We start from the raw sequence: 16,599 nt of genomic DNA, 5'->3' as shown, positions 1-16,599 counted from the left end.
ATTGGTTCTCCTTTTACGGGCTGGCGCGTGCGTCGGAAAAAGTTCGGCTCGGGACACGATGGCTCGGGCGAACTCCTTGCGTTCTGCTGCTGTAACCTCGCACGCGTCTGTTACCTCGGTAACTAACGTTCGCCCGCGTCCGCATGAAATGAGACGCAGTAGTGTGATCCAAGCTTTTAACACCTGTGGTTTCAAAACTATAGTTGTGACTATAGTTTTGGACACAAACAAGAGCGTTTTTAAAGGAAAATGCCAGCGTTATTTCGAACCTTGCAGCCAGTACTTTTGAATTCCAGGCTATTAAAGAGGTTGCAAGATCCATTAGGAACCTGGCTGAGAGTGAAAGTTAGCTGAAAGTTAGCGCAGACGGATTTCGTGACTAGTTGATGTCACCAGAGCTGCGACATCTGCGCCATCGTGTCCGATTAGCTTCTTTTGATAACATAGTGCCTTGCAGAGTGCTGCACAGTGCCATTTGCAAAATGCTTTATTTTGTTACGAACTGCGGTAGTATTGGTAACGCTGTTAACTTACCGAGCTGTTCGCCTGTGTGCGATGGTATGTGTTGTGTGAGGCCATGCTGCTCTCAAGGAACACTTTTGGTTCCTTCTGGCTGTCCTGGCGAGTCACCCACGAAAGTGCTTGTTTTTACAAAATGTTATCCAGCCAAAAATTGAGGAATTGCCCAGTTGCCAAAGAGTGCGACGTATACCCAAATGCGTATTTTCGCGTATTTCAGAGTTGCATGCAGCATTACTCATACGCTAACGTCATATATGGGTCGTATAATGCGTGGTTCACACTAAAATTTCTCTCCGTTGCGGTTACGGTGCGGATCCAGTGCGGAGGCGGCTGTCGTACGATCACGCTGTTCAGACATATGCGTTCTTGATACGTCAAACGCTTGTGGTTGACCAATCACGTCTCCACTCCACCACGTCTCCATTCCACAGGCAGCCATGAACGGGCAACGTGATGTGGTCGGCGAAACTTTGAGGTGTATTGAAGCGTATCTGCGTCATACAGAGCGCGTAAACTGGCCACTTGTTGTTCAAATGGCAGCAGCAGCGCTTCTGCTGAAAAGAAGGAAAAAACGACGACGACAGTGGGTTCGCCAAATACTACAGGAACGTGCCGTGCACGGGGAGCTTGCGCGGAGCGCGTTCGCTCATTAGTCAGCTGCGTCTCCGCAGGTAGCCCGTACCGCATGGAGTTCGGTCGAGCTCAACTCTTGCGGTGCGTGTGCTTTTCGGAGTGTCGTGCTTCGTTGTCATGACAACCGTGTCGCGCCGCATCCGTAACGCATGAAAATGCAACAGTGTGAACCAAGCATAAGGAAGTAACCATTCGACAAGCCGTCCTGTTAAGCTTCTTTACTGGTTCCATCCCCCATCGCGATGCTAGTTAGCTGATTTTATTTCCTCGATTAACCTAAAAAGTGGAAATGCACGAAAATCGTTTGAACACGTCGTTAGTAGAGAGCACCATTTTGCGCAATGCGTGAACAACAAATCCAAAACAGGAGAAAGGCGAAAAAGAGGGGCGAAGCCTAATGCAGTACGACGTCCTGTCTGACAGAGAAGACGTAGCATCACATACATCACGTCCAGTTATAATATAGTGCGATATAACATTAGATCGTTGAAGCATAATGCTTAGATACAACGACAACAAAAAAGTCTCCGCGCATAAGGGCAGAAAAATACATGAGCGTGACTTCAGTATAGCGTCCTCATGTTTAAAACATTCTGAAATTCTGATGGACGAGTGGCCGATGCAAATGGCGTTTGTTCTTGTATCGCTACTATACGGGATGAAGTGCCGACACAGATCGGCAACAGCGACGACGATGTCGCCCCCCTGGTGATTAACTCGATCAGTGTAGAGGTCTATGACTGTATGTTGCAGGGAAGAGTTAATGTTGTTTTTCCCACTGGGTTAGTCTGACAAAATTCTGATCTTTTTTTTAGAATGGGCCTTTATACCACAGTCGATTTTTGTGCTCGCTTTAACGTGTAGATGGGTGTGGTTTTGAACTGGTGTTTCATTTGACTGGTTCAGCAGCAGTGGCGTAGAAAGAGGGGGCAAATATCAATAGTGCGGGGATTTTAGTTTGATTAGGTCGGCTCACTTTTGGTGTGGCACAGTCCTGTGATGCGAGAGTGCGTTGGTATCCTTGCAGGTTTGCGATAATGGTGTAAGATTCTCATCATGGTCGACGATGAATGTACGAATAGTGAAGAGGTCAAAATGAAGAATATAGTCTAGACATGCTTCCTTCTAGGTAACAACACGCTGGATCTATTGCTAACGGGACGTACAGGGCGTTTGCTTTTGCTCAACGCAGATTTCTTTCTCTCTCTTTTTTTTCCAAAACATTTTGGACCATTTCCATGAGAATGCACAGCACATGCGCGGATCTCGTTCTGGCTGAAAACAGCCGGAACCATTATTACGCCAACGCTTCTCTGTACCATTTTCTCGTTCCTGGAATCCTTCCGTCAATGAGTGGGGCCACGCTTCCCTGGTTTCGGCACCCAAAATCTAGGGAAAGGATAACGAACAGCTGTAATGCAGAATGGCTGCACTACACCATAGCCTCCTATATACTGATAGTATGTAGGAGGCTATGACTACACTCAACAAGCGCAAGAATCTTCTTCTTCGTCTTCTTCAAAACAGAGGTGCACAGCTAATTGGTCTGGCATGGAATGGCACAGCGGGCTCTAGGGTCATGTTGTATACATCAAACATACACTCAAACTTCGTATAGAGAGAAGCAGCAGGAACAGCGCTCGAAACCTAAGATGGATACTCAAACAGTGAACACACACAGTACGCTGGAATGAAAGACACGAAAACGAAACCGCGGCGCCTCCTCACCGTGCATTTGTTTTCAGCCAGTAGCAGAATAAAGGCAGCACATCCCAAGCAGCACACAATATTGGACTCATATTGGCTGCTCACTGGCGATACGGGTCCAATATGGGACCCGTTTTGCCAGGATTTCCCCCATATTTTCCGTGTTCACCCCATATTGACTGAAAATGCAGAAAATGGTACGTACTCGTGTTGTACAAATGCCCAAGCAGCACGGAAAGATTGGACGTTGAAGCGTGTGAAATGCCCAATTCAATACATCGTTACATTCAACAACTTCCCGCAGAGGATACACATTGTTCGAAACAGTCAACATACGTGGACACAGTCAACACTCAGATCGGACGTCACCGTCACGAAAGTGTTTCGCTCTTCTGTACTCTAGGAGCGGGTTGGACATTTTTGGTTCACACACTATTGCGATCCCAATGAAGGCTTCTGAGGGATGTTTGGCATTGGCGTGATGTGGGCAAGCTTACGCTTGTCCCATCCTACACTCGGCAATAAGAGATGTTTGGTATTGACAGTTCCGTGGGACTTCCCTGCCCTTCGATTTTAGAGCGAGGGCAGCACAATTTTTGAAATGTGATGCGGGCAAGCGTTGCAATACGACAGAAAGACGGGCGCAGCACCTGTTTTTCGTTTTTAGGGCGATGCAGTGTTGTATTTGTAACGCTATGCAACGTGGATCAATAACAAGATCTGCAGAAATGAAAAAGCAAAAGGAAGGGAAAGTAATATCAGTGGTGGGTATTTTACCGGATAATGCGTTATTATTAGACGGACTCCCCGATGGCCTTATCACGAAAATATTGCCGCAATATGGGCAAAATGGGCTTGCCAATATGGGCAGCCCATATTGGTCCAATATGGAGCCTGGTTGCACTCCCCATATTGGACGAATATTGGTAATCTTGGCAGGTCATATGGGTCGAATATTGGACCAATATTGGCGTGCTGCTTGGGATATGACGTTTTTGGCAAGTGCGTTATACAGCCAAGCGGAAATGCATTTCAAAAAAGTACGTAATGTTTTAATGTTTTAATTGCCTAAAATTTGATAGATTTTTGGACGTGGAATTTATATATTTCCGATCATTGACGTGACTGACACTCAAGGATTTTCATGTAATGTTTCGGCGTTACGGTTTCGTGTTAATTATGTTAATGCACTGCATTTATTGTAATCATTTATTAATGAAGTTGACTAAGAAACTCGAATATAATAATTACATCAGTTAACTAACTTTCATTTATCAAAGATGCCCTGCTTGCTTCACCATCACAGTGACCTGTAAATACTCCGAATGTTTTTAGTATTGTTGTACGTATTTCTTGTATTCTGTATTGTAGTACGCAAATTTCAGTTTTTGTTTTGTTTTCATGTTCTTTCTCACAGTGTGTTAAGCCCACATTTACGCTGTATATTTTTGTCTGTCCCCTCTTCAATGCCTAAAACCCTTAGGGTATCATGAATAAATAAATACATTAGTTAAGATGAATTTAATAACTAAGTTTCAAACTAAACTAACCTAAACGCTAAACGCCCAATGCAATATGCAGGATTTCATGATTGACTGCCTACAATTCCGGAAGCTAGCGCGTGCGCAGGAACCTGAAGTCAAAAAGTCAGTTAGTTTTGTATTGTATACATACAGGGTGTTTCGCCTAAGGTGACAAAAAATTATAACTGGAGGATTTGATTTTTTTTAAATTAAAAATTAATTTTAAAAAATTTTAAGTAAAAAATTATAGCTGGAGGTGGATTATAACGAAGGATTGTCGGACTTTCGGCATTTACCTTGCGGGAACTTTCGCGATCACTGAGAAGGGCTTTGGACAGTTTTTAATTGGGTAATTTTTTTTTCAATTGAACTTCGAAAATTGCCAAGCGAACCTCACTTTGTTTTACAAGAATATGATGTCCTCCACGGATAACCGCAGACCCAACAAAACCTATGCACAGTATCGCAACAGAAATAGTCGAAAAATTTAGTAAAATTATGCTTTAGCCCCGCCTGCTTGATTTCCGTAGAGAAGCCCGCGCGAAATCTGCGTCTAGACGAGAAAGTGTCCCTGCTTTTATTTGTCTCGGCTTCTCTATGATAAGACGGTTGTTTTGTTCTCTTTGTGATAAGATGGTTGTCACCAGCGTCAAGGTCAACGCGGCGCAAAGAAAGGTAAAACAAGAGGCGGGAACACTTCCTCCTCTCCCCGCAAATACCGTGCGCTTTTCATTGCGACAATTAAGCAGGTGGGGCTAAAGCCGAATTTTTACTAATTTTTTAGACTATTTCTGTTGCGATACTGTGCATAGTTTCGGTTTGGTGTGTGGTTATCCTTGGAGGACTTCATATTTCTGTAAAAAAAAATTGAGGTTCGCTTGGCAATTTTCAAAGTTCAATTCAAAAAACTAAATTTCCCGCATTTAAAAATTGTCCAAAGCCTTCCTCAATCGTGGCAAAAGTTTCCAGAAGGTAATTGCCGAAAGTCCGACAATCCTCAGGGGACTACGTAGCCAGTTAGAATTTTTTATCTCCTTAGGTGAAACACCCTGTGTATAAGATATGACAGACAGGCGACATAAGTTAAACTCTTTGCACAAGAGTTAGGGGGAAGTTTTAATAACCAAGTCACTCCGTTAACAATGTTATAGTAGCAATAGGCATCGTTTAGCGAGTGCATGCAGTCATATGTTGTTGTTATTGTTTATTACAAAACGTTTATCAGTGCTTTTCATACAACACTTATGCGAACAACTTTTCGAAATACTGCTATCTCTAGAACATATCTGACATATACAGGGTGCCTTTTTTTTAGGTGCCACAGATTGTTTATTAAAAACCTGTGAGAGCAGGACAGATGTCGTTTTTGCAGTTGAGTTATACGGCCACGCGGACATCCTCTCGAAGAAAGTACTCAACTACAAGGTGACTAATTACGTAACGTTCATTAATTAACTCTTTAATTAGGAGATTTCGGGCACGAGCGAGACAGCAGAATCAGAGACTGTCCTTGTTGAAAGCCATTCGATGTCTAACAAATCCTGAAACACGCACGTGCGTTAAAATATCCATCCCCGCATTTTGATATACAGATGAGCCGAAACCGAAACCGCAGCGACTGGGAACGCGGGGAGCACAGCGCCCATTCTACGTCACAGGTCCACGTGATTTGGAGCCATGGAGATGATTGGAGTGTGTGCCGATCTGCTGGCCAGATAATCCACTTTCCGGCCCAGATAAGCCTCCGTCGGCGTAGATGATGCGCTCTTGAGGCGTGCTTTTTCGGTTTCGGTTCATTTGCATATAGCAAACAAAAACTGCTCGTAGCGTGAAGCACAGAAATATGTCGAAATCGCTGACAGCTGAAATAGTTTTCGACTACGACGGTCTTTAATCCTGCCATCTCAGTTTTTTGTAAAACTCATTAATTAATAAGTTAATTATCGGATTTCAGTTAATTAGTCATCGAACACTGATGCGGCCGGCTAGGAAAGATGTCATGCCGGGTATGTTAGACGTCCAAACGGCATATCTGGGACTCTCATATATCTTAAATAAAAAATATGTGGCACCTAAAAAAAGACACCCTGTATAGCGTTGGAATGGTCCTTTAATTCAGAACGCACTCTCTGTAAAATAAGGAAGTACGCAAAGTTCGAAAGAAGAAACTCAGAATATTACAATTTTCATTGTTACTCAACAGAATTATTTGACCTGCTTCTCCGATGCCAGCTCACTATCAGTATTCCATTCGGAGCCCAGTGATCTGGAATGATCAAGGCTAATCCGTCATCTACACCCTCATCTGTACGAAATACAACGACGTAGAAAGAGGGAGACGATAGTTCTCCTTGTTCTCGTTACCATTCAAATTTTACTTTTAAGTCCTTGCACCGCGCAGTCGTGATACTATGCTATCTAAGAACATAATCCCTAAATGAATAGGTACCACAGCCAATGCACCCTTCTCACATCCTGTGTGTCTAGTGCGCGAATTCGTATAATCCGTTTAAATTGGGCACGTAATGCGATTAGGCTAACAAACGGATATTAAACGAGAGGAGGATTCGTGTTGGGTTCAAGAGCGGAGAGGGGGAACGATGGGATGGGGGCGAACCTACTGGTGAATGAATGATCCGCCGGATGGGGTGATCCAGGGGTGTCGACTTCGGGGGTTGCACGGAATTTAATAATTGAAATGACGCCCAAAATGCGGGCAAGAGGACGACATGAGACGCCACCAATGGGAAACGGTGGAATGTTCCACAAAGAGAGTCCGGCAGGTGACATGAGAGAATGAAACAATTGTGTTGGCGATGACGGAGAAGATGAACTTCGTCATCACGCGTTCTTGGCCACGCGCGCGAACGAAGTCGTTGTTACTCGATGAACAAAGAAGAGAAACTGATGACTGAGGGCCCTCCGCGTTTGCTGACAACGTCTCTACCGAGGTTTCCGATATACCCTCGTTAATTGTCAACCCTCGTTTTATGAACGTTCGCTCTGTGATCAAACTGTTCATATATGAACAGTTTGCTCAGAAACCTACTGTATCTTTCTAATCATTCAAGCTCTCGATTTATGGACTCCCTCGTTTTCTGAACGTTTCGTTTTTCTTTTCTTTTTTTCAATAAACATTTACTGTTCACAAATCGAGGTTTGACTGTTCTCCGATAAGAACTCTCTGGTAATTTTTTTGGGAAGAATCAGATTTTCCTGCAAAAGGAAGTTTTTCGTCAGCCGCAATGTGGTACCGCAACATCTCCCTGCGTTGCAATTCATTTATGCTTCGGATGTGAATGCCAGACATTTCCGTTTCGAAATCAGAACTGCTCAGAGCAGGAAACAGGTTCTTACCAGGGGCGTTGCTCTGCACAGAAATGTGGCCGGAGAGTAGTAGCTTGTGTTTGTCGCCGACCACAACACTACGGGAACGGACAACAACATGCAACAGCGCCGCGAGTGACCGGGGCAAATTATTGTGCAAAATTTCAGGGGGAGAGCCGGCCCAGTCGCTCAGTCGCTTGTTTTAGTGGCTGGCACTTGTTTGCCACAGTTCCCTTAGATGTCGGCCCAGGACGTACATTCCACAGGGCGTTAGCCGTGACGTTTCCCAGTCTGTGTGAGGCCGACAACGGCCAGCCCTTTCGCCTCCGACGCCACGTGCTTTGCTACAGCCGCAAAAGAAGAATCAAAAAGAAAGCGGGCGACAGTGTTGGCGTGAAGACACACGCAAACAAGTTTTTTTTTTTTTTTTTTTTTTTGCAACTTCGCACGTGCACTGTGACACGGAGAAGCAGACGACGCTGCTTCGCCCTTAAGATAATTATAATCCCGCAAGGTACTCGCAACATACCCGCAGTGTCTTGCAGTCTAGCACGGCTCACTTGGGGGCGCGAGTAAACCTCATGAAATCGTCCATTGGAAGTGTCTGCAAGTTGTAAATTCCCAATGTTCCTAGATCTTCCGTCTAAACGCCACGTTCCACCACTGTGTGGTGCTGGTCTTTACCATCCGGCATTTAGGAGCAGACCATCAGGAATCGACTACGCTTAGATCCACTTTCTATCCTCAGAAAAACCCTGAATATTCCGGGAACTAAGAATTACGTCATAATTTCGCCGCATGGAACTTCCAAAAGTCGGAACCCCCTGCGAGCAACTACCGCTGCCTTTAGCCACTACGTAAGGCAATCTGCGTTCTGGTAACCTGCACATTCTAGCGTAGTGGTAGAGCCCGAGGCTAACTCACAAGCAATGACAAACACTGCCCTCATCACAGTTACCATTAAAGCCGCCTAAATGGTTTTCTCGATCAGCCTCGACAAACTTCCTTTATAGCGCCCGGCACAGAAAATTCTTCCCAGAGCACCCGCGATGCCCGATACTTAGTAGAAAACATTGAAATCCCAAGACAGCATTGAACATATCCCCCCCCTCCAAGACTGCAAAGAAACAGTACGTATCAGTGTTCTAGTGACAATTTATCTACTGAGATTAAGAGACTTATGGATCGATTCAATGAAGCGATTAACGAATCAGTTGTGCAGGACTAGGAGCTCCTCTTCAACAGTTGTAAAAAGGGATCATTCGGAAGACCAGGCACATGTATCTGACTGGAAGTAGCCAGGCCTATCTTTGCAATTGAAATGATCCGTAAAATCTTTGTTGCTAATGACAGGGATAAGGCACCGCTCGACAAACTCCTCATTGTGCACCGCTGTGCACGAGAGCGTGCAAAACCTCACGAAAAAATAGTGCTGCACAGAGTCCCAGTTCACTTTGAAGACCTTATTACCTTCTGCTTTCACAATTCGTTTCATAATCCCATAAATAATCCTGGAGCCGTACGTCCAAAGCACCGCGTCGCTGTGCCAAGGATCGCTCACAATAGATTCGCTCCCGCTGATGTTCCGCATCTCCGCGAACATCTTCAAACAAGACAGTGCGACTTGCTGCGATTTTTTCGACGTTTCTGATGCGGTCTTCAGCGCTTTAACTAGTTCTTTTACCAACAGGCTTCCAATGCCCGCGTAGTTAATGTAGAACGGAACTTGCTTCAGTTCCTTGTACAGGAGAGGCGGTGCCTGGTAGGACGTGGGAATAGTGAGCAGCTTGAGGTCCACGTGGAAGCTGAGATCGTTCGCCTCCTGGTCTGTGCCGAGCGTCACTATATTTGGGGCATGAAGAGCCTGAAGCAGAATTGAGGTTTCCCTGGCGCTGGCGTGAACGTATACTTTGAAGAAAGACCCACCAAGCGTCCAAGAACTATAGTCGAGGTCCGTGGGCAGCTTCGTGAGGGCTTCCTCGTCATACGTAACGATGTCAGTTTCCTTGATAACTCGCTTGATCTCGGTTACCGTGTACGAGTCGAATATTTCCAAAACATTTCGATTGATAATGTTTTCTCTTATGTCCTGCGCGGTTGACAACGCTACAGTGGAGCTTCCGCGGTGCGCAGCCAGCTTCGCAATAAGATATGGCCACGTGTTTCTCAACGCGACCCTCGTTGTCCTGAGGCACAGAAGGGTCAACTTGTCCGGTGCTTCTTTGGCAATTTCCTTGAACATGTGGTACCGCAAGAGATCTGCCGCCAGGTTCACGACGTAATAATACTTCTGCGCTAGAAACGTGATATTTTTCATGGCATTGCCGATCTCCTCAATGGTACTATACCCTATTACTCGTATGTTTTCAGTGATTTGTACTCTTAGAGTCTCCGGCAGGTTGTGGTTGAGCAGATGTAAGATGACCTCTGGACTGGCAACTTCGAGCAGTTCATTGATATTGCTGAAGGCTAGTTCTCGGACAGTCCTCGGCGCAAGCATCAAGAGAAAAATGACTTGGTCGATGTCTAAGACAACGTCCACCAGAGAGCGATTTGCGTTCGGAATTTCGTCCAAAACCATTTCGATCAAATTTTTCGATAGTGATGCTTCTGCACGATCGGCGATGTCTGAGTATATCTTTCCCTGGATAGATTTTCCAGGTGACACCCCGAACACTCTACGGCTTCCGACATGGTAGAAGCCAACCGTGAAGACAGACTGAATTCCTGTCTCGAGGGCAATCTTGAGTAAAAGGTCGAACATCGAGGGCCGATCTTGAACTTTGAGAATGCTCGTAACTTCGTACAAGTCGGTAACTTCCCGGAATGTATCTCTGAAGTCCCGCTTATCAGTCGTCATGTAGTCACGGCAAGCTTCGTAGACACGCGCCAGGACGTGCATGCCGTACTTGTCCGGTGTCTTAGACGTCTTGGACGTTAGGGCTTCAGCGATGACCTTGTTGAATGCCGCAAAGATGCTGTCCAAGAAGTTTGCTTGATGAGATTGCTTTGCCCACTTACCACATACGTACCCGTAGAAGTCGTCGCAAGGGTTGACCGTCGTATCTACGAACGCTTCCATGTCTCGTTGGATTTGTTTGCACTCTGACGTACTGCATTCAATTAGTACCCTCTCGGCGAAAAAGTGGTTATAAAGGGCGATGAAGGCAAAGACGGCGCCGCAGATGCAGAGCAAGAAGAATGACAACCAGCAGAGCACTTTCGCAACGAAAGCCCATCCTCTTGGTTGGTTCGCTTTAGCTGCAATGAAAGTAGATAATATATATCTATATCATGTCATTTCATTTCGTTTTATTACCGTAAGAACCTGTAGCGCATTACATAAGGTGTGAGCAATGCACAGGTTTGAGCGGATAACATAAAATGACAAATAACTACTTACAATTACACACACAAGCAATTCAACGCGAAAAACAAAGCAAAAGTTAGTACAGTTAATTACAAGTCTCCAAACTTTTCTAAGTTATCAGGCAAAAGAATATTTGAACTTTGAAAGAATTTAACAACAACTTTATATTCGAGATGATGGGTGGGGGACGACCAACAGACTGGGGGGATGGCAACGAGTTCCAATACATGTTAACGTATACCCCGTAAGGGTTATGGGAGCGTTCGGAAAGGTAATGCATTGGACGCAGGCATAAGTAAAGTTTGTATGTACATTATTTGCAACCGGTGCATCTTACGTCTTGTTTCTAGCAGGGAAATTTTACAGGCGTTTTTGAATTGTGTTACGCCTCGTATCCCTATCATATTTATTAAAAATAAAGCAACTTTGGTTTGCAAGGTTCTAATTTCTGAAGGAGACCCCTTCGCCAGGGCTTTCATATGACACCAGCATATTCTAATTTTGGGCGAATGAATGCATTATGCTTGCGCGAAAAATGTTACTTATTGGCATTGCGTAGTGCCCTCTAGCACACAATACACAGCGTGTTGTTAATTAAGCGTAATAACGTCTAAACCGGAAAATCTGAGTTATACGGCCGTGCGGATATTCTATCTGAGAATGTATGCAACTGCTAGATGAAAACTGGACATATTATTTAAAGTCACTCTTTTTAAAGATCCCGAAATGCGCACGCCCTAGGCGAATGAGCCGAAACCGAAATCGAAACCAAGCGCGTCGCGAACGCGGAAACAAGACCTTTGCTGTGCTGCGCCTTTAAAGGGAGACTGCGCAAGGATTCGAAAAAGTTTGGAGGGCATAATATCGAACACGAACCACATCCTCGATACAGAATACAACATTCGCATTCACGTTGCGCGAGGGATTAATTCGTAAATGATGACAATAGCAAACCGAAATGCGAAGAGCAGAAAACAGAGCCCCATACTACGGCGGTTCGTCCGAAGGAGGATTCCGTGACGTCACCCAGCATTGTCGTCTGCTTCCAAGCCTGGATTCTTTCTCCCTTGCAGGATGCCGGATGATGTCAGCAGTGGTTGCTTTCAGCGCCCTCTCGCTTCACAGAGGCGAAGCCCGCGCTTCGTAATAATTCGTTTGAGTAAAATCCGCGCACTTTTGGAGTGAGATATTTCGTACACATGTTCCTGATCCCAAAGATTACCGATATACCACAACCTTTGTAGTGACTTTGCCGATTATAGTACGCGTATCGACCTCGGTGGCTCAGTCGGTAGCGCGGTGGCCTACTGGTGCGAATGTTGCGGGTTGAAGCCCGGCCCAGAACGCCGGCAACTTGTTGGCAGGGTACAAGATGCTTTGATACGCCGTCCTCCGCGGGGGGCGTTAAAAGCGGTGACAACATAAAAAAAAAAGTTTCGCAAAATTCGTTGGTGTAGTACCATAAAGCATGAAAAACATCGAATTCGAAACTAACTGCCAGCTTCCGATTGAGACGGCCCTTTCCCGATTCGCCGCTTCCGGTGACGTAGTTGGCATTGCCGGCGAAATTCCCGATCCCTCAGCTGACGGCATTGCCAGGCTGGTTGCAATCCGATATCACTCAAAGCATGAACGCAGATATTTCTAGCGAATGTTCGGCAGCAAATTGCGGGTCGGAAGACCGCATTTTGTGATGGATAGCATGCTTTCTTAACCGAATCCAGTGACGTCCGTTCGCGCACTGTTGCCTGAATTTCGCCGGGAGCGCGCAGCTGGCTGCAAAATCATATTAAATTCATTGTCTAATGGTTGCTATTGTCTCAAAACGAAATAGTCCGGTTACACGTATTTCATGCACCCACTATTACGAGCGCGCCTCAGTTTAACGGCGTTTTTTTTTTTTTTTTTTTTGTGCGGACACCACCGTTAAAGAACCCTCACGTGGGCAAAAGTACTCGACAGACCGCTGCTCAAGATTCCAGTTGTCTCGAGATTTAAAGCCAATTATTATTATTTGCGTAGGTGCTGTTCTGCTATACATATGAATTGCCTCGCGGGCCAGATAAGATGCGGTCACTACTTTCGGTTTCGGCTCATTTAACAGGGTGGCTAAAAGTAGTGACACACTGCCCCGAAAACATCTTATTTGCTGCAATCACTGAATTTCAAGTCATTTAATTTATCCTCCTTAGTTGTTGCATACACTCTCCAACAGAACACCCGTCCGGAATATGCGAATGTTAGCGTGTAATACCTCCGTAGTTCAGGGAAGATATGATTGCATTTGTTGCTTCGAAAGGAATATTACCGTGTTTGTTCAAAACTCAAGAGGCGCACCTGATTTGGTAGTGCCTCCTCTTGTGGCTCGATTACCCGCCGCCCATTGCTGAGAGTTCGCCCTCTTCAGCGCCTTGGCTAGTTGTTCAGCCCTTTTCTCCTCCCCTTCCAATTCTACGGGCAACTCCGCCAACCTTGATGATTCTGCCGCTTCATGTGCCGCCTGTACGCGCTCGTAGTCTATCGTCATTCGTGTGATCTCATCAGCAAGGGATTTTTGTCTCGGAGACCCTCCTTCATCTTGCTTCGAATGGAAACGCTTTGGACGTGATGCTGTGGGATCTGCAGATTTCGCTTTCCTTTTGGGCGGCGATGGTTCTTCGGGCTTCGTTTTCGACGTGGCGCCTTCATGAAGTCCTGCACGAGTTTTGTGAAATTTAGCAAAGCGTCACTGAAGGGAAACACGCATGTCCAACGGCAGAAGGGCGAGGGCGAATGAGAGATGGTGCATGATGACAAAGAAGGAGGAGAACCGAACCCGAAGCGCAGACGATATAAAACATAGCAAACCCTTTAATGAAGTATACTGAGATCCTCCAGAAGAACAGTCCCTGTTCGAGATATCGGCGGCTCTGGTCCTAATGCCCATCTTTTAACCTTTCGTCACCGATTCTCTCGACTCTCTACCTTTCTTGGTTCCCAGCCGTTTCCTGATAAGTGGCAAGGGCGAAACCGGGGGTATACTGACGCAATTGCCTATCGCGGCGATCTCTTTACATTCAGCCCGTATAACCCCTGCAACAGTGTCACTAACCCTCTTGAGAATGGCAGTCTCAGTGAAAAGCGAAGTAAATTGGAGCAGTTACAGCTATAGTCGTGTTCAACTTAAGAAGGAAAAGAAATCTAGTCGGTCAACTACATCGCAGTTTGAGATAAGGCGATTGCGCACCAGGAGAAATACTGCAGCGCCACCACGCAGCGTAGTGTCACGTGGTCAGTCTAACAGCCAATACGGAAGCAGAGTAAATTTTTAGCTAAAAACTAGTTCTTTTAAGTTGAACACGGCTGTAGTCTCCTATATTGCAATTTCTTCACATTATGGTCTCGTGAAACCGTGAAATTTACTCCACAGCACTGCAGTTAGATTCCAAATTTTACATGCACTACCGTTGATTTAGTCTCGAAGGGTCTAATGGATACAGCAATAGTTCTCATCCCCAAGAGGCCTACAGTTGCTTTTTGACCTGCAACTTTATTCCCGGTCATGGTTTATACAGTCGTGGCGTTACAGTTAGGTGTAAATTCATTAAATTCGTGTAACTAGCGCTAATTCCAATTACTAATTAATAAAAAAATTAATTAAATGAACAGCGATCAAAGTAAATTCTACGCCCCAAAAGCTCGTGGTCTTCTCTAACAGACAGACCTGCCATATGACACAACACTGACCTGGGGCGCTCGAAGATTGTTCAGGTAAACCCTCGGACTTTGAGTCACGAGACCTCTTGGAAGCTGTGGACGCAGCCGTGGATGCCCGACGTTTGCTCTGTTGTCGACCCTCTTTTTGTCCTTTGGTCGACTGCTTCCCTTCGTCCAAGTTCTTCGCGTTTGACTTCTCCTTTTCCGTCTTCATGTTGAGGGAACGTTCTGAATGAACACTCAGCTTACTGCCGTTCCTGTGCGTGACGGAACTGCTGTGAGGCCCGCGAGTGCTTGTTCTTCTTCTTCGTCCCACGGAGAATGCACGCAAGGAGGCGCCGCGGTTTCGTTTTCGTGTCTGTCATACCAGCCTACTACGTGTGTTCACTTTTTGAGTATCCATCTTAGGTTTCGAGCCCTGCTTCTGCTGCTTCTCTCCGTGCGAAGTTTGAGTGTCCGTTTGGTGTATGCAACATGACCCTGGAGCCCGCCGTGCCATTCCATGCCGGACCAGTAAGCTGTGCAGCACTGTACTGAAGAAGAGGAAGAAGAAGTTTCTTGCGCTTGTTAAGTGTAATTAGTGCAGCCATTCCGCATTAAAGCTGTTCGTTATCGTTCATGGGTCCTTTCCCAACATGAAGCGTAGCGTCACTCATGGACGGAAGGATTCCAGGAAAGGGAAAACAGTATACAGTAGCGTCGGCGTAGTAATGGTTCCGACTATTTTCAGACAGAACGAGAGCCGCGCATGCGCTGTGCATTGTCCTGAATATGGTCTTTTGGCTATGGACCACTGATTTAATAACGAGAATTTAGCACACTATGAAAACGGCTGAGTAGATGACATGCAGGAGATGACTTAGAAAAAGATGGTGTGAGATAAGCAGCGCCCATCAGAAGGACGACCTATAGAATGACCTAAAGTTATTAGTGACGCTAGGACGACAAAACGAGAGGAGCCACTCGTTTTTGTTTCGTTTTTCCTCTTCTTCTGCGGGTCAGATTTTTTTTGCACCTTGGAACTTTAGCTTCGGTTCGGAATCCAGTTTGTTACCTATCTACGAACATCCACTCACGACAATTAGCAGTAGAATAATCTCTATGAAGACGTGGTAAGGCTGACTAACCACGCAGTTTGCTCTTCCGCTACTCTTCAACGTAGGCCTATTTTACGTGAAAATGGAGTTTTGTGTGTGTGTGCGTGTGTGTAGTTCATGCAACCAAGTGTAATTCGTAGGTAATAGTGGAGTGTAATTTTAACAGAGCTTAACCTCTTTGCAGTCTTTTATGTGGTTGGCAAGCGAGGAATTTTATGTGACGGTTTGGCGTGACGTTAAATGCAAATATTTAATCCCTAAAATAAAATGAATAATCAATTTGTTGTACCTAACTGATTCAGTTTTATTCATTAGTAAACTAAATAAATTAATCAAACCGAGATAAACTTCACCAAAGTAAATTCTATGCCCAAAACCTTGCGGTCGCCTCCAAAGTTATTTTTCCCTCCTATACTTCTCTGTTATCTCTCGTCACCTTACATGATGACACGTAGAAAAAAAAAAATTGAACGTAGCGGATTGCTTTCCAGCATTTCCCTACTGGCGTTACGTTCGATTGTACTTAATACAAGGTGCCTGTTTACAACACACAAATGAGTAAGGCAACCATGGTCGCGCATGATTTAACAGGTACTTGGACAACAGACGGACCTTTGTCGCCTTTCCCTATGATCTCTCTGTATTCAGCATCAAACGTCGGCATCAGCCCTAAAGTGGCCTATTGTTATCGGCATCAGAAATGCTTAACTGAAATATGGATTGA

At 45.3% G+C, this 16,599-nt stretch overlaps 1 protein-coding gene across 2 annotated transcripts; it reads right to left on the bottom strand.

Annotated features, from left to right (window-relative positions):
• Window positions 1-8,849: 8,849 nt before the first annotated feature.
• Window positions 8,850-15,069, bottom strand: LOC135389999 (uncharacterized). 2 transcript variants are annotated; one of them, XM_064620028.1, is made up of 4 exons: window positions 14,809-15,069; window positions 13,420-13,776; window positions 10,745-10,973; window positions 8,850-10,690 (listed from the first exon to the last, which is right to left on the bottom strand). In XM_064620028.1, exons 1-4 carry the CDS (start codon window positions 14,990-14,992, stop codon window positions 8,971-8,973), a joined length of 2,490 nt encoding a protein of 829 aa, XP_064476098.1. In that variant the 5' UTR covers window positions 14,993-15,069; the 3' UTR covers window positions 8,850-8,970. The 2 variants fall into 2 exon arrangements, with proteins under 2 accessions (XP_064476098.1, XP_064476097.1); XM_064620027.1 differs by having other exon boundaries at window positions 8,850-10,973.
• Between the last annotated feature and the right edge of the window lie 1,530 nt (window positions 15,070-16,599).

This window comes from Ornithodoros turicata, chromosome 3 (assembly GCF_037126465.1).
Source record: "Ornithodoros turicata isolate Travis chromosome 3, ASM3712646v1, whole genome shotgun sequence".
Classification (NCBI taxonomy): domain Eukaryota; kingdom Metazoa; phylum Arthropoda; class Arachnida; order Ixodida; family Argasidae; genus Ornithodoros; species Ornithodoros turicata.
Note: the sequence above shows the minus strand (reverse complement) of the source record. Positions and strands in the feature narration are given on the sequence as shown.